This window comes from Filobasidium floriforme (genome assembly GCF_021052385.1).
Source record: "Filobasidium floriforme strain CBS 6241 chromosome Unknown HD553scaffold_1, whole genome shotgun sequence".
Lineage (NCBI taxonomy): Eukaryota > Fungi > Basidiomycota > Tremellomycetes > Filobasidiales > Filobasidiaceae > Filobasidium > Filobasidium floriforme.
The window spans coordinates 1386183-1402734 of record NW_025763622.1 but is presented as its reverse complement, the minus strand read 5'-3'; the positions used below and the strand labels follow the sequence as shown (position 1 = coordinate 1402734).

At 55.4% G+C, this 16552-nt stretch overlaps 4 protein-coding genes across 4 annotated transcripts; 2 read left to right on the top strand and 2 right to left on the bottom strand.

Annotated features, from left to right (window-relative positions):
• Positions 1–201: 201 nt before the first annotated feature.
• HD553DRAFT_303136 (kynureninase) lies at positions 202–2626 on the bottom strand. Its single transcript, XM_046178834.1, has 8 exons — positions 2487–2626; positions 2304–2403; positions 2115–2203; positions 1893–2026; positions 1575–1811; positions 1394–1491; positions 1244–1315; positions 202–1172 (listed from the first exon to the last, which is right to left on the bottom strand). Exons 1-8 carry the CDS (start codon positions 2581–2583, stop codon positions 605–607), a joined length of 1395 nt encoding a protein of 464 aa, XP_046040336.1. The 5' UTR covers positions 2584–2626; the 3' UTR covers positions 202–604.
• Positions 2627–2835: 209 nt separating this feature from the next.
• On the top strand, positions 2836–4440 carry HD553DRAFT_303133 (cryptococcal mannosyltransferase 1-domain-containing protein). Its single transcript, XM_046178833.1, has 3 exons — positions 2836–3996; positions 4086–4216; positions 4281–4440. The coding sequence occupies exons 1-3, from the start codon at positions 2863–2865 to the stop codon at positions 4378–4380; spliced, it is 1365 nt and encodes a 454-aa protein (XP_046040335.1). The 5' UTR covers positions 2836–2862; the 3' UTR covers positions 4381–4440.
• HD553DRAFT_333145 (uncharacterized protein) lies at positions 4441–10521 on the bottom strand. The gene is made up of 16 exons (XM_046182089.1): positions 9210–10521; positions 9044–9134; positions 8682–8957; positions 8520–8599; positions 8367–8450; positions 8103–8305; positions 7853–8027; positions 7323–7799; positions 6919–7257; positions 6660–6801; positions 6578–6597; positions 5697–6458; positions 5601–5652; positions 5351–5459; positions 5228–5283; positions 4441–5161 (listed from the first exon to the last, which is right to left on the bottom strand). The coding sequence occupies exons 1-16, from the start codon at positions 10398–10400 to the stop codon at positions 4530–4532; spliced, it is 4689 nt and encodes a 1562-aa protein (XP_046040334.1). The 5' UTR covers positions 10401–10521; the 3' UTR covers positions 4441–4529.
• Positions 10522–11027: 506 nt separating this feature from the next.
• HD553DRAFT_338390 (uncharacterized protein) lies at positions 11028–16524 on the top strand (the record flags this gene model as incomplete). Its single annotated transcript, XM_046182345.1, has 6 exons — positions 11028–13158; positions 13230–14138; positions 14203–14930; positions 14998–15548; positions 15614–16133; positions 16204–16524. 6 exons carry the CDS (start codon positions 11028–11030, stop codon positions 16522–16524), a joined length of 5160 nt encoding a protein of 1719 aa, XP_046040333.1.
• Positions 16525–16552: the final 28 nt, after the last annotated feature.

Below are 16552 nucleotides of genomic sequence, written 5' to 3'. Positions count from 1 at the left end.
TTTTCGATCAAGATTTGATTCGACAACAAAGAAATCTCCCCTGCTTACCCTTCCCCTTTCCCCCCCGCGCAAGCACAGCAATTACGGCCGCCCCCTCGTGATTCACCAACGCCCTTCTCGCTCGGCATGGACGCCATCCCGCATGGAATAAATGCGATGCGTGGCGTCCCGACCCCCGGCTCCGGATGATCACACTTGAATCTCCTCAATTCCATCAGATGTAGACATCGACGAACAGAACAGTCCATCTCAAAGACCTGGAAGCGCAAAAGCGTAAATTAGATGCCATTCACCAGGTTCTCGACCTCTACTACCCCTATTCTATATTCTCGTGCCCTTCCCGTGGTGGGGTCTTTGCGCGGCGGTCTAGCGCAGGGGATTTGGGGGTTCATCAAGGGCGATCAAAACAACGACACAGCAATTTCAAGCGGGCCGGGAACTCATCTTATACCCGAAAAACATCGACCGATCTTGTTTCACCGGGCTCTCGTCGTCGGACGCCATGTGAAACCTACCCTCAAAGTCCCGTGGCTACGCCCTTGTCAAACGATATATGAGTGATTTACAACCGCACGAAACCTCAAAGTGCAAAGCGGGCTACACATTACAACCCCTCGAACGCGCGTTCCAGCTCCTCGGCCGCCCGCTTGACATCGACGAACCGGTTGTACAACGGTACCGCGCTCAAACGCATCACGTCCGGTCGCCTCTCGTCCCCTACCACCCCCCTCTCCACCATGGCCTGGAAGACCTTGTCCATGTTGCCCGACCCTTGGGGCAAGACGAGGAGCGAGAGCTGACACCCCCTCTGCGCCGGATCCGAAGGGGTCAAGATCTTGAACCCCTTGGATCGCTCGTCCACCGGCAGTCCGGACGAGGTGGCTTGAGCGACTTGCTGCTCGTGTCGTTCTTGCGGATCGGGAGAGGCGATGCCGCGGTACCACTTTGAACTCGTCAACAGGTCCCAAAAGTATCCCGTCAACCGTTCGCTCTTTTCCCTCAAGACGTCGATCCCACCGGCCTTGTCGATGATCTCCAAGGTGGCTATCAACGGCAAAGAGGAGAATACGGGCGGGTTCGAGTGTTGGTAACCGCCCGCACCGGGAATGGGATCGAACTCGGGCGACATGTGGAACCGGGTCTGTCGGTTGTGGCCCCACCATCCTGCCAGTCTGACGCGCGGGAAGTCGTCATGATGAGCTCGACGTCTCGCACTTTGGAGGATACACTCGACGAAACCCACCTTCGACCGCCATCATCCAGTCCGTCCTTGATGTAATACCCCGCGACCGAACCGGGTCCTCCACACAGGTATCTGCCAGTCACAACCATATTGTGATCAGTAGAGAGTTACTCGGAGGAATGGCATACCTCTGTCGGCACAAGCACCCACTTGTAAGTACACCAAGCGGCGAAATCGACCCCCCAGTCGTTCAGCTTGACCGGGACGTTCCCGATCGCATGTGCCAAGTCCAGCCCAAAGTAAGCGCCCTGTACGATCCCATTCGCCATACAGTTCTGCTGTCAGCGTTCTCGCAACGTGTCAACAACGAGGCGAAGCCTGATAGACTGACAATCTCATGCGTCTTCCTGGCGATCGGCTCGACCTCGAAGAACTGTCCCGTGTAATACTGTACACATCCGATCCAGACGACGGCGACCTCGTCCCCGATCTCGGCGAGCTTGCTGACGACGTCTTCTGTCCGCAGATGATCCTCACCCGCACGCGGAGAGAGGGGGACGATGGCGTTCTCGATCTGTTCAGGCGAGAGAACGGCCGAGTGGAGTGCTGGATGAGAGTGGATGGCATACTGCGAGATACCGAACAAGTCTTGATCAGCACAAAGTCTTCCCGGAAGAAACAATTGAATGAGGAGGGAACTGGCACTCACCCAGTCCGAAGGAAAAGCGCCCTTTTCGATGACAATCTTCCATCGTTTCGGCGTCGGTCGGTAGAACGAGATGAACAGGCTGTGTATGTTGGACGTCAACGTCGAGGTGTGAGCGACTTCGGACTCTTTGGCTCCTTCACCGCGGCAAACATTCATGATAAGGGGAAGATTTGCGATGAGTTACGAGCTCGTGCGCGGAAAAGGCAAGGTTGGTTGACTTGCCGACCAGCCGGGCTAGACCTGGGAGTACGCATTGGTCGATATCCTTCCAAGGTCGGTCATGGGGATGAGCAAAGTGACCATAGACCGCTCTATATGCACCGAGTAGTGATAGCGAAGTGTCCCAGATCGGATGGATATGGTCAGCAATCGAAAGTCGTTGAAGGATTCTATGTGATAACGGGAACGCACCGTTTGCTCCATACGTCGAGCTCTTCATTGACGATCTGTCGGCCTCGTTTGGGTAACAAGCCGAGCGAGTTTCCACACAGGTAGATCAAGTCCCCTTCGCCTGCAATTCACAATCGAATGCGACAACAATTGGAAACGAGTCAGGTGCAAGATCTCGATCATTATCCCGCCGCCAGTGCTCACCTTGGCCTCCGCTCTCTGCTCTCAGAGGGACTTCGAACTCGTCCCTCGTCCAACTTAAGGGATCGTTCTTGTCTGCTTCTATGGGATCGAATGGCATTGTGGTAAGGGTGGCGGCGATGTTTATGGCTGTGTACAGTAGGAGAAGTGGTTGTTATCTCTTCTCAGTTGGCTTCTTCATGACGAATTTGGGGTCGATCGGTGGCCCGGTGGATTTCTCGCTCGCTCGCGCTCGCATCCTTGGCGGGCGGGCGACCTCGGCCTCGTCCTCCTCCCCCCCGGATGACATGAGTATGCTCCTAGACTTCTCGAACAAACTCGACACGTACACATATACACATATCAAGACAGAGATTGTGTGTCTTCACGCAGCTTCGACATGTCTATTCGACTTCGCCTGACGAGCCTGGCAAACTCGTTGTATCTGACGACGACCCGCAATCGACCCCGTTCGATCGCGGCCATCGTCGTCTTTTTCTTTCTACTCCTCGTCTACTGGAACCCACGGATACATCACAAGCTCGCCCCGCAAGACTACCTCCCGTTACTTCCCGAGCCTGCTTCGTCGCCCAAGCTCGAGGGGAGGTTGAAGGACCTGGACAGGAGGTTGGAAGAGCATTTCGGGGAAAAGGGGCAGGTGGTCCCAGAACGGGTGTACCCTTATCATGCCTTGACGCAGGCGCAACAGGATCGATATTCGTTATTGACAGAGGGGACAGGGGTGTACATGTTCACCACGATTACCAGGCAGATTCAGGATCAACTCCCTGACCTCCTCGCTGCCATCCTCGTCGTGGTCAACACTCTCGGGGCTACAAGAGTCTCGTTCTCGTTCCTCGAAGGTCCTTCCTCCGACCTCACCCCCTCCGTATTCGACGACGTCCTCTATCCCTTTCTCATCTCTCTCAACGTACCAGAATTTAGGATCCATATCGTCACCCACTCTCCCAAGATCGATTTCTCCGCTGGCAACCGGATCGAACTCCTCGCCGACTTGCGGAATCAGGCATTGGCTCCTCTGTGGAACGAACGGGGCAAGGGACAGGTCGGGGACAACGTGAAAGCCGTCGTCATGTTCAACGACGTCTACCTCAAGGCGGAACATTTCCTCGAGGTGCTCTACTGGCACCAGGTCAACGGAGCCGGGATGACGACCGCTTGGGACTGGTGGAAACGTGAACCCGGTTACTATTACGACATCTGGGTCGGGAGGACGGTGGATTCCGGAGATCTGTTTTACCCGATCGACAACTCGTGGTGGTCGCCTTCTGATCGATTGTTCCCCACTTCGGCGGAATCGAAACGGGCGTTCGAGGCTCTCGAACCGTTCCCCGTCTACTCGGCTTGGAACGGGCTGGCCGTGCTCGACCCGACCCCCTTGGTGAAGCAAGGGGTCAGGTTCAGACGGAGCGATCGGGCCAAGGGAGAGTGTGCGGCCAGCGAGTGTACGTTGATCTGCGGGGATTATTGGAAAGAGGGTGCCGGGAGGATCCAGGTCGTACCCGCCGTTCAGGTGAGCGCCCGGTCCATCGTGTAGCGGTGTTTATCCGTGGTTCTTGCTCGTTACTGATGTCAGAAACCGATAACCCCTCCCCTCCTCAGCTGGCTTATGAACGGGACGTCGCAATAGAGACTGAGAAGAAGATGCAAGAGAGTCGCAAGGGACTGGGTTGGAAAGCCGGAGTTCCGCCGGTCAAGTTTAGACAGCCATTGAAACCATACTGGCGTAATTCGTGAGTGGGCTCGCTGTCATCGATCGGCACATGTCTGCTGACCGAATTTGTCGGCTCGACTCAGCCCTCCCGAAAAGGTGCGATGTCACCCATGGCCAGAAACCTCAGGTCTCGATGCAAACGTATGGGAACACACTGAATGGGTGGAGCCATGGCAAGGTTGAACGCCAGGTCGAGAGAGACAGGGTGTACATGACATTTTTACGAACGCTTGATGAACATGACGTCCACTTTTCGCCCATACGTACGAGATCCGTGCCAACCAGGTCTTTACACAGATGAGACCGACACTCTTGTCGTTCACCGACTAAACTCATACACTGACGATTTCCTTGTCCAATACGATATCCCCCACTCTCAACCGCGTCCATCCTTGCTTGTGCTGAATGGTCTTCTTGTACCCCTTTCTCCTCTTCTTCAGAAGCTTCCTCTCCAACGGGCTTTTGGTATGCTCCAGCACCGTCAAGTTGCATCTGACCAGGTCACTCGGCAAGACCGGTCGTTCCCCCTCCAAAGCCGCACCTCCAGCGCCCGCATGCGTCTTGTCCTTGACAGCTTTGGGCGCTCGCAGGATGTACTCTCTCGATCCGACCTCCATTATTCGATTCAGGCCGAGCAGTGTTCCCGGCGGCGGAGATCCCTTGAGGTGCGGGACGGTGAGGATGTCTTTGGGATGGAGGAGATAAGTTCGGGAGTGTAATCGTGCGAGGACATATCGTCCGTGTGATGGTGTGGATGACGAGGTGATGAGAGAGACTGCAGCTGGGGTGTCTTGGGGAAGGGATGATAGTCGTTCGGCAGCCGATGCCGGAGGCAGAAGAGGAGGCAGAGTGGATGCCGATGTCGAGGCTGTCGACGTGGCCAAGGTGCTGAAGGTGTTCAACGTGTTGGGAGCGACTGGAGCCATCGGTCGGATGCTCAGGGCACGTAGTGCAGTCAAGCACGCTGCATGAAGATCAATGAGGGTCAGTCGATTGCGGGCATAAAGAAGTCACCGCGACTCCCACTCACAAACTGTCACAGATCTCGACGAGGACGCCATCTTGATAGCAGCTTCAAATCTTCTACTAATTGTGTAAGCTCTTATATGAGATGATGCAGCATTCGAGAATGACGGTATCTATCACCTCTGACATGTCGACATCAGTCCCAACTTTGTGATCAAGAGAGGTCTGAACTGGACCCTTTGCGCTAAAGAGGGTCGCGCTTCTGCTTGGCAGCCAAAGCGAGTCGATTCGCCACGCTGTATAAGGACCAGCTATAGTCGTGTATCAAGTCGTCCCGAGAAAGATATGATATCAGACAACAGAGTGACGAAAGTGCATCTGAGCATCCGAGAGTAGTGGGACAGGAGCGCGAGATCAAGCACAAGCTGTGGTCTGACATGTGTCCTTTTTCGTATTTCTCATACCATTGAAAGCTACAACTCGCGCGTGCTACATGAAACAGGATCTCAGGCAGCGGCCGAAACCATATGTACGTCCTCCTGAATCGTCGGCAAGGCCTGCTCCTGCTGCCCTTCGCACTCTTTTCGTCGTCGCTCGACGATCTTTCGAAGCGATCGAAGCGTACGCTGAACAAACCGCGTGTTCAGGTCCTCGCCGTCGATAAAGTCCTTCTCATCCCACTTGCGGAACTGCACGGCTTCGACGTGATCAATCAGGCTGTCCTCGTATGCATAGAGCATACCGAGGTCGCTTCGGACTAGCACTTTGGTGACTTCCTCCCTCGCGCAACGAGAAGCCTCGTACAAGACGTCGAGGACGGGAAGCAAGAGAGGGTACATCTCCTTCATCGCCGTCTCCACCCGGGCCAAGTAGGTCTGCCATTCCTCGTCGTGGATGTGCTCGAAACTCTCGAGCATGTTCTTGGCAAAGATGAACGCAACGCTGTTGAGGGAAGTGTGATACTCCTCTGCAGGGTAGTCGGCGAATCCAGAGCACTTTTCGACAGGCGAGCCTCCGAACTTCGGGTGCGGGATGGCGTTGAAAAGTCGCTCGATGCCAGAAGGCTTCGTAGCGGGGATCTCCTGAGGAGTGGCCGGGGTCGGTACAGGGGTAGCAGGTGCGACGGCGGCCTTGACAGCCTTGTCGGTACTGTTGTTTCCCTTGCTGACGGTGTCACGGAGGATCTGAGCGATATCGGGCATGGTGACGTGGAAAAGGGTTTTGTTGGTGGTTCGTAAAGGTTTGGCTGAGCTAGGCTTCGAAGGGGAAGGTGGAATGGGAAAGGCGCGAGAGCACTGGTGGTTTGAGAGTATCTCGATCGTCTGTAGTCAATCTCTACAATACCCTTCTCGCTCTCGGCATTTATAGCCCCGGCCAACGGATGATTTGTCTTCAAACCTCTACATACACCCACAGGGGTCACAAAGGAAGCACCTGAAACCGAGGGGAAGGATGGGGCTAGTTCAGCTACTGGTAACTGGTGTCAACTCGCTGACTCTTGAGGGGCCCAAACACAAGCAGGACACCGGCGTTAATCAGGTGGCATCGTCTACCCCGCCGTTTCAAGGTTGCGCTACTTTGCCGAGAGTTTCGATGTCCCTGCACAGGCTCGTAGCCGATCTCAGCCAAACAAATTCGCTACAGTGATTCCAGCCGGTGATGTTGTTAGGTTATGCAACCTGTATCACAGGCCTTCGCTGTCGATCAGACTTGCCATGACCTATGTATCTATCGAGATCGTCATCCATCTCGCACATGAAGCGTTTTGGCACTTAGGCACTTTCGGAGGCGGTCTTTCATGGCAATTCCGTCCCTCGCTTTGTTCGAGCCAGAGCCACACGAGCCAGAGCCACACGAGCCAGAGCCACACGAGCCAGAGCCACACGAGCCAGAGCCACACGAGCCAGAGCCACACGAGCCAGAGCCACACGAGCCAGAGCCACACGAGCCAGAGCCACACGAGCCAGAGCCACACGAGCCAGAGCCACAAATCGGTAGCCCGATTTTAGTGCTCAAAACTCTGAAAATAGCAAGGAAACCAGGCGTAACGCCGCAAAGTATGAAGACCTCCATGATATACCGATATGCTGATAGCTACAATTCTACATCTCCTGTAAACAGCCCCGCATCGCTTCCACCTATCATGAGCCTTCTCAGACCTGCTTGCTCTTCTTCTTTTTCTTCTTCTTCTTGTCGCTGATCACTTCCGCAAAGAGATCGTCAATCTCATCCTCTGAATCACGCGCCCGCTTCTTGCTCTTCTTTTCCTTCTTGACGGGTTTGACTTCGCCATCCTCAGCCACGACGGGTGATGTTGCCTGCTCTACCTTGGCATCATCCACTGTCGATGTGGCCACAGCGGCCGTCTCCGTTCGAGTTGCTCGCACGGCAGCCTCACCCACCGCTGTCTTGGGTCCGTAAAAGTGATGTACTACCTTGAGCTGTACCTCTCGCCATTCCTTCGGTCGGCTTTCGTATAGAGGCAGGTTCAATCGCTTGTAGAAGAATCGACCGTATTGATTATTGCTCAACGCGATGGCATGCGGTAACAACGATTTGGCGATCTTTTCCTGCAAGTGTCGCCATACGAATTGTGAGATTAGCGCCCCTAACTCGCACTCGCCCGGAGCACTGTGCTACTTGCCTTCATGAAACCATCAGCAGCACGATCCCAGATCGTGTCACCTACTCGACTACCAAACTTGTCGTTGACGAGATCGAGGTACCGCCCGTCGAGCGCGAGTAGCAGCTTTCGTTTCCACTTGGCGGCGACCTTGGTCGAGATGAGAAAGGCGTCGAGGACGTGCGAGCTGATGGCGTGATGTGCCATTCGGATCAAGTCGTCGACGCTCTGTCCCAGAAGACTGAAGAGGGCAGATAAAGAGTTTCGAGTCAGTATTCCGTGGAAGCTAAATCCTGCTGTGTCCCTCTTGAATCACCTGTTGATTATCGTCTCGACGGCCGGAGCGTCGAGCCCGAACATGGCCTGTATTAAGATGGCTCCCTGCATTGTAGGCTCCATGGGTGCCCTCTCCTTCTTTGGCTGCCTCGGCTTCCACCCGTGTCTCTGAGCAGCGTCTGCAGGAGGGGCTTCCGCTTTTACGTCGGCGTCTTCTTCCCCAGAAGTCGCCGCCTTGTACGACTACATCCGAATTCGGCGTCAGGTTGCGTTTTCAAGGCCTGTTGCCAATACCAGGACTCACCTTCAAAACATTCAATGTCAAAGCGCACGGCACGAGCAATTTCTTCTCGGGGAAAGTCTCCAGTTCGAAAGCTTTACAGATGCACTGTATCGTGACGTAAACGGAGGTTATAAGTTAAAATCCTGACCCGATTGGAGGGAGCTGTGAACATACGGCCACAACTTCGAGCTGCAACTGCCCCAGCTCTGCAGTCCGGTCGACCAAAGCCTTTAGCACTGACGTTCGGGCGGTACCTTTTTTGGTTCGCACATATCGATAGTTAGCCATCAGTCAGCATTCGATATCTCTGCGAGTCTAGCACGAGTCGAGACTCACGGATCAGGTTCGACACTCCCACAGCTTCCAGCTCGAGCATGACCGCTTGCAACTTTTCCCCTTCCAACCGCTTGATCCCGCTCGAAACGACGTAGTTCCCGATCGGATGACTGGCGAGTTTTCCTACCTTGCCGACAAAGTAGGTCTGCCAGATGGCCGAGAGGATGACCTCGGGCGCGTAAAGGAGGATGGTTTGCAAGAGATGAGAGCCGGTCGTGTCTCTCAAGAGTGAAGGCAGGAAATCGTGTGATGTAGGTTCAGGTGGAGTGGGTTGGACTGTTGGTGGTAGAGGCATCAAGAAGATCATGTATCGGTCAGAAACGGGGTCTATAGTGCGTAACGTATTTCACCGCTAGGCTCACCTTGTTCTGCTACAAGACCGGACGTCAGATGATCCAGGATACTCCCCTCTCTTAAGGCGTCCTCATCCTCGGCCTCGATCTCAACAAGCATCTACCGCAACCCATCCCGTCGCAGTGTCAGTTCGCGGTCGACGGTCTCTTATTAACTTGGAAAACGGGCGCTCACCTGGATGACGGGCCCGCCAGCATTCTCCACACCCATCGCTCTCCATTCTGCCCCGCTCAGTCTCGTCTCTAGATCCTTTCTGATCACCCTCCTCATCTCTCTCAGCGCATCTGGCACGATCCTCTCCCCCGCTTCCACCGCTGATGTTCGTGTTGAGGATGACGCAGCGTCGGCTTCATCGACGATGGATCTCATCTTGCCACCCTCGGTCTGCCCAGCTCGGAACCGCTGAGACTTTTTGCTCCGAACCTTGCTAGCAGCATCGTGGTGTGTGCTGCTGGAGGATTCTTGAACGTCGGCACCGGTACTGCTTGGGATGATCTTGCCCGGAGACAGCACGATCAAGAGGAGCCGGATGGGTGGGGAAGCAAAGGGGGAGGTGAGGAGTTGGGGGATAGATGGGAGGAGTTCGTGGACGAGGTCTTGCAGGAGCTGAGTGGCCGTCCTCAATTGACCGGTAGCTTCATTGCCCTTACTGGCGGCGGCTTCGACCTGTTCTCGATGTTGACGCGGAAATACCCCCTTGGCCTCTCGGTCGATCGTCTCCCCTGCCAGACCGATCAACGTCTGACAGACGTGCGACCCGAACCGATGTTCGATCAGGGGTCTCCATTTCCCACTGAAGCTGTCCATGAGAACGCGCCTTCCCCAGTCCCCCATGCTGTGAATGAGACGTTCGAGCACCAATGCCGTGTCCCCATCTGTCGCCAGCTGGAGTTCCAACCCTCTCACCTCGTTCAGAGCCGAGTGGAGGAAATTCGTCCGGTCTTCCAGCTCTGAACCGAGGTCTTCGTCGTTGTCTTGCCCATTGGAAGATCGGACCAGGCCGAGAGAGGCGAATTCAACGAGCTTTTCGTCTACGCTGCGAAAGTACGCCTTGACGTCCGGGTCGACGAAACCGAACGGGGCGGCGAGGTCGATCTCGACCTGGGCCTTGGTAGGACCTGGTACGAACCCACCATTCGCCTGACCGTCGTTCCCGGCTTGGTTTGCTCCTGCAGGTCGGCCGTTGCTAGGTCCAGCGGTGTTCGAGGTGGTGGGGGTATCGTCCAAGCTGATGAAATCGGCGTTCGAAGTGAACGCATCGCCTACCGATCCGACGACGACGGCGTCCGCTACCAGAGGCTCGTCCTTGTCCTTCTTCTTGTTCTGACGTCCGCCACGACCTCGTTTCTGAAATTCTTTGGGCATCCTTGTTCGAGTGATTGGGTATCCAAGTTTAATGTATTCGACTCGAAGTCCGACCCGAGGTTTTGGTCAAACTTGTCCTTCTCAATCGATGCGAGAGTTTTATCAGAGGGAAATTTACTTCCGAGACTCGAAGAATAGCTTCCGGTCGACTCCCCCTTGTCACGTGACATGCCCCCGCGAGTGACGCACGCAGTCGAAGTACCAGCGACGGATTGAATATATGGTCAACTTTGTGCTTTGTACTTTATGCATGGTTGTCGGGGGAATGTCGTACAGATAACACAACCACTTGAACAACAATATCCAGGGTCAGACAGTGGATGCGTTTTGGATCGTCTTGTCGACCTCTTTTCACGGGAATCGCGAGCTCGTCTGAGCCAAGGGTCGCACGCCGCAGCCGAGGTATACCCCGCACATTCACTACGAGCTACGGTACGCATCCGGAACTCTAGATGCGAGAAATAAGGCCATAGATCATCGAACAACGAGCAACATCAAGTCGCAGTCGATATCAACCAGGATCTGAAATGTTCTCTCAAGGTTGAAGAAGATGTCTCGTGACGAACGACCAAGCACGACCGCTCTTCCTGCCTGATCCGACGGACCCCATCGCCACATACGCCGAGGATGGCCCATCTCTGGGCAGAGCCTAACCCTCCTTCGCTCCGAGATATTCCAGAACACCATCGGCTCGCTGGACCTCAAACGGATTGGACGGAGAAGATATCTGAACCCAAAGATGCAGTCTTGCAGCCTCCTACTCCCGGACCTGTCGGACTGGGTGGAAAGGAGAAGATGGGACTATTGAGCGATGAAGAGCAAGATGAGAAGGAGCGGGATCGGGACAAGCCCGATACCATGAAACGATCATTCTCCACTTCATCGTCATCCTCCTTGTCAGACTTCCGATCTAATAAGAGGAACAGAACTCGCCGTCCGCATTCACCTTCGACCGGAGCCGGAAATCGCCCGGAGAGTACAGGAGGGGTAGCAGGTGGAACGTCGATCGAACATATGCGACCGAGACCCAGTCCCAAGTCTAAATCCAGACCGATCCTCGAACCGCTTAAAATCCAAGTGGAACAGTATAATGACCAAGACGAAGGAGCGCAATCGCGATCAAGATCGCACGGGTCGGCGTCCCCTACTTCAAAACCGCATCATCTCACATCTCATAATCACCAGCATGACGGGGACTTCGTCGATTCGCCCGTCTCGGATTCCCGACCTAGTTCTAGGTTGACAAACCGGTCGCTGGAGCAAGATCGGGACCAGGATCGAGGTCTAGGGAGACCGGAAGGAGGTGAAAAACAAGGGTTGAGGAATGGTGTTACCCCTATCGACTCAACGTCGGCGTCGACTTCGACATCGACGGCAACTCCCCTGTCGGTTCCGGGTTCCGGTATAGGTGCTGGAGAAGCGGTAGGGACGAATACGGGGGCAGGAGGACATGTGAGGACGATCTCGGCCGGGTCGGGCAAGGTAATCGGAATGACGGGGAGACAAGAATTGGTCAGGCGGGCTCTGGCGGATGGACCTGGGCACGGCCATGGTCATGGGCATGCAAATGGGCATCATTCAGGTTTGAGTCATGGGTATGTGCATCCGCAGGGCGGGACGATCGAGTCGCCAAGCTCGCACGGATCTGCTGGAGTACCGTTCCCTACAATGGCATCGAATCCGACAACGTCATCCTTGCCCTCCCCGAGTCCCCGGACAGACCCGTCCCGGAGACCACCCCTGGATCTTTCGATCGACGTCGACCTCGCCTCCCGTCCTCCCGTACGGACGCGCCGTACCACCTCTTCCTCTCGATCCCCGTCCAACAGCAGACACGGTTCGACACCCCACTCTCCTGTTCTGCCCAACGGAAGCGTAGGGATCGGTCCAGCCCTTGGTATAGCCAAGGCAGGAGCCAGGTTGCGGGCCATTGTCGACGATGCCGATCAGGACGCTTGGGCGAGTTCGGGTTCGGCCTCTCCGCCCATCTTGGGCAGGCAGAATCGGTCGCGGACGAGCAGTTTGAGGTCGATCCCGAGACGACGGATGACGGATCAAGGCGCTTCGGGGAGTAGTACGCCGACTGCGACCCCGATCACCCCGGGATTGAGTGGGTTTTCAGGAGGAACGAGACCGAGCGGGCTGAATGAAGGTGCAGTGGCTGCGAGGCGGCGCGCCAAGAGCTTGATGAGCCCGGCTTCCTCTCGACCGGACGATCGCGAAGGCGGCAGAGGTGCTTCTTCGCGGAGAGTAGAGATGGGTACGAGAAAGAGGAGCAGTGCGGCGAGGGTCAGGACGATCTCTGATCTGAAACGTGAAAGGCAGCGCGAGGTTGAGGATGGTGAAGCTAGACAGGGTCGCAGGAGGGGTGCTACGGTGCATTTCCCTCCGACACCGATGGAAGACGGGGTGCAGCATCAATTCATGGTCGAGACGGGGACCAAGGATCTCGATGAACGATTCAACGGTCTTTCGAACGAGCTTACTTCCAAAGGGTCGAGACGGAGGGAGACTTCGACAGCACGCTCGACCTCTGACGATAACAGCTCTCTTGCTGGGCTTGTTGGATCCGATACGGAGCGTGAAGGCAAGCGACGGCGTACCCGATCGAAGCCAAGCGACGAGTCTAGTGATGACGAAAGGTCACGTGCGGTCAGGTCGAAAAAGGGCAAGGAAAGGGCGAGGGACCGAGATCGGTATAGGAACGGGCTCGAACAGGTCTTTGAGACGGAACGGTCAGGTCATGGTGATGATGCAGGTAAGGCGGGCGGTAGTCATATCTGCCCTCCAGATTGACGCGAAGCTGAACAACTCGGCTCTTCTTGACAGATCCGCTGCAGACCTTGCTAGCGTCGGTCGACATAAACAATGCCCTCCGTTTGATATCGCAGACCACACTCATTCCGGGCGGCCGTCAAGCTGTCTTGCCTGGTATGGGAACAGGTTTGGCTGCTGAAAAGTCGCTTACGACGGGGTTTACACCGATGACCCCTTACAAGAACGGGAATAGTGGTCGCATCGGCACCTCGAAAGGTCGTCCTCCAGAAGTGTTCGTGGCCAAGGCTCCACCCTCGGTGACGGCTTCTCCGGCTTATGTCGGTGGGGAGGACAATCGACTGCACGATACGGAAGCTGTGAAGGCCAAGAACAAGCTTATCGACCGAGCGGGTCAGAAAAAGAACAAGGTCTCTGTCATGATCGAGGAATCTCTCAAGGCCGACGGGCTAGACCATTCCCGGGAAAAGGCATTGTTCGACGGCAGGGCCAAAATTCGAAGCCGGAGAGGTACCATGATCGAGCGCGACTTTGTACGTCCCGAAGCCGGGGATTTGTCAAGGACCGCTACGGCTCAATCAGGGGACCACGGACGAGCGATCTCTTCCGACGAAGAAGACCTCGACCGGGTCTCGAGCTCGATTGGACACGGTGGATACGAAGGTACTGTTCGAGACGACGCTTCCAATCGCTCGGAACCGCATAGCAATGGTTCCGTTTCTCAAGCGTTTCGGCCCATCACCCCTGAATCACGGACGGAAAGCAAGCCTGTGGAAAAGTCTGTCAACGCCACACCAGAATCGACGAAAAGAAAACGCCTCAGCGGACTCTTTCACCTGCGGCATAGCCGCAGTAGCAGCAGCAGTAAATGGCGAAGCGATCCAAAGGCCAAGGATAAGATTGACCCCGTAAGAGACTCTGCGGCTCGGGAAGCAGCCGAGAGAGACGCTGCCGAGCATGAAGGTAAACAAAGCTCGGAATCTGACCCATCATCGACCACAAGCTAATCGTCCCATGCCGCTTACAGCCAAGGTGCAAAGTGTGCTATTGTCGTTGCCGTCCCATCCGCGTTGTGAGGCGCTGGCCTACCAAGCGCGCTCGCACTTCCAGGCCTACTACGGACTCATGATTCGGTCCCTCGAAGATGCTGCAGAAAGACCCGGGCAGCCGTATCTTCGGTGGAACCCCCTTCGCGTGATCCGCTGGCGGAAACAGGTTTTGGCCGAGGAGAAGCGCAGACAAAATTGGGACGCCAGCGTCAACGAGCAGATCAAGTCTCACCACAGGCTCGTCCAGAGTACCGAGGACGACGGTATACCTCGCGATGGCTGGGAAAGTCAGATGCCTGAATCTATTGGAAGGGCAGGCAGCAGGTTGCAGCAGATGAGCAAAGTTATCTCTCCACCGCTGCGATCGGCAACTGCCCTGAGCCGCGCCCTAGCGAGTGACCCTCAGGCCGCAATGGCACTACGCAAATCAGCTACGTTCAAAGAATGGCTGGTCTTGCCCAGCGAGATTCTGGCATTTATCGATTGTCGAGGCAACGTAGACTACTTTGTGCCGGCAACGGACAAGGCGCAGGATGTACTGCGAACGGCTATGGCGAGTGCCTCTTACCCGCAGAGCGATGGCTTGCCTCTCTCGAGGGCGACCAAATCCGCGTTTCCCGTACAACAAGGCTTGTCCCCTGGTAGCTATGGAAGTTCCCAAGGTAACATCAGTACAGTCTCTTTCGACTCGGAGACCCTAGAACATGTAAGTCGGCATCGAAGTGGGCGCTCTGCCAACGCCTTATTGACCAATCAAGAGACTGTCTATTCAGGATCAAACTGAAGACGGCGTGCACAAGCGCAAGTCTGTCACGAGGAGAATGTGGGCCAGCACGCATCTATCTAGACATCAAAGCAACACCTCGAAGGAATCTGACCACGGTGAAAGACTCGCGCACGTACTCAAGAGCCCGATTGATGCCATCAGGCGGCGTGTCCTTCATCACGAAAGCGATATCGAGTCTGACAGCGAACGGGACCTCCATAACCGTGACCGATCCTCTCACAATAGGCACGGTCGTCTGCGCAAGCTTGCTCATCCTGATCGGTACCAAAACGGACGTGGATCCCTCGACGCAGCCACTAGTCAGGCAGAAGACCTCGCGCACGATGCGGCCGTGTCATCGAGACAGAGCAGTATAGCGCCGATCGCCGAATCGCTGGGTGGACAAACCGATCCGCCTGGTGGTGGCGACTTTATGGACAAGAAGCTCGGATGGTCACATATCGAGGGTACTGCCGAAGAGAACAGTCTCGTCAGAGAGCTGGACAATAAACCAGAGTCTGATGCCCAGCGCGATGAAGAATATACCAAGCACGAAGCGTAAGCATGATAGCTTACGATCTCTGACCTGGGACCGTGCCCGCTGACACCCTTTCTCGCTGTAGGCTGATTCGCAACACTGATACTCTGCTGGCCAAACTGTTCGTGGATCTGGCACCTGTGCCCATCACGTTCAGTCAGACGCTGGAGGTGTTTCAACAAGGGATCGTGCATATCAACCGAGCTGCCGGATTACACGTGGATGCTCCAGAAATGCCTGGTGAACTTGTTGCCAGAGGCAAAGCCGACTTCTTTGTACCCACCCAACCTACCTCACAGTCTGGGAAACCGATGGGTAGTCGCACTCTTTCGACACGCGGATCGATTCAGTCAGCGACGGATGTCCTTCCGGGCCTGCAAGAGATTCGTTCCCGCAGAAGCGTGACAGTCACAGGCGGTCGTTCGGCGGACCCTGTAGCAGCGCTCGAGCAAACCGTGAACAGCCTTTCAACACAATTCGATGCGGCTTTACCGCAGGCGATCGCGCTAGCGCAGCAACAAGATGATCTGCAGGACAAGGTGTCTCTCATGACAACTCGAGCCGAGCAGCTGCGAGTGAAGCTGGACGCTGAAGGTAACGGCAAGGTTAGTCCGCCCTGACTTCGCTTTGCAAGATACGAATCCGTTGGCTGATCATCACATGATCCCGTCACAGATTCGGCGCCAGCGCGCTCACCTGCAATCCATGCGCATGCCTACTGAGCGATCGATCGACCATTGGTATTACGAACTCCTCAGGTATCTCGTCAATGCCTCTCTCGCTGTGTTCCGGATCGGAGTCTACATCAAACGCATTATTCTTTGGATCGCCTACCTAATCCAACAGATCGTCATGGTGGCTTTCCGTTGGGTATGGGCAATCGTCACATCTTTGATCGAGGTGGGGCGTTACATCTTGGGCGGATGGGTCATTCGAACAATTTTACTCCTGGCAATCTGGAGTTTTTTCCTCTTGTACTTCTTTGTCGAAGATTGAGGCGGATGGTTGTTGTACAAGATTCGGA

What these genes read in the sequence shown, in the direction of transcription:
- HD553DRAFT_333145 (XM_046182089.1), bottom strand. Translation starts at nt 10,400, where the DNA reads ATGCCCAAAGAATTTCAGAAACGAGGTCGTGGCGGACGTCAGAACAAG. An exon ending in CTGGCGGGCCCGTCATCCAG is followed by an intron (nt 9,135 to 9,209) that starts GTGAGCGCCCGT and finishes GGGTTGCGGTAG; the next exon opens with ATGCTTGTTGAGATCGAGGC. An exon ending in TGTGTTTGGGCCCCTCAAGA is followed by an intron (nt 6,598 to 6,659) that starts GTCAGCGAGTTG and finishes CCTCGGTTTCAG; the next exon opens with GTGCTTCCTTTGTGACCCCT.
- HD553DRAFT_303133 (XM_046178833.1), top strand. Translation starts at nt 2,863, where the DNA reads ATGTCTATTCGACTTCGCCTGACGAGCCTGGCAAACTCGTTGTATCTG. An exon ending in AGGTCGTACCCGCCGTTCAG is followed by an intron (nt 3,997 to 4,085) that starts GTGAGCGCCCGG and finishes TCCCCTCCTCAG; the next exon opens with CTGGCTTATGAACGGGACGT. An exon ending in AAACCATACTGGCGTAATTC is followed by an intron (nt 4,217 to 4,280) that starts GTGAGTGGGCTC and finishes GGCTCGACTCAG; the next exon opens with CCCTCCCGAAAAGGTGCGAT.
- HD553DRAFT_303136 (XM_046178834.1), bottom strand. Translation starts at nt 2,583, where the DNA reads ATGCCATTCGATCCCATAGAAGCAGACAAGAACGATCCCTTAAGTTGG. An exon ending in CTCGACGTATGGAGCAAACG is followed by an intron (nt 2,204 to 2,303) that starts GTGCGTTCCCGT and finishes CGGTGCATATAG; the next exon opens with AGCGGTCTATGGTCACTTTG. An exon ending in AGGTCTAGCCCGGCTGGTCG is followed by an intron (nt 2,027 to 2,114) that starts GCAAGTCAACCA and finishes GCCGCGGTGAAG; the next exon opens with GAGCCAAAGAGTCCGAAGTC.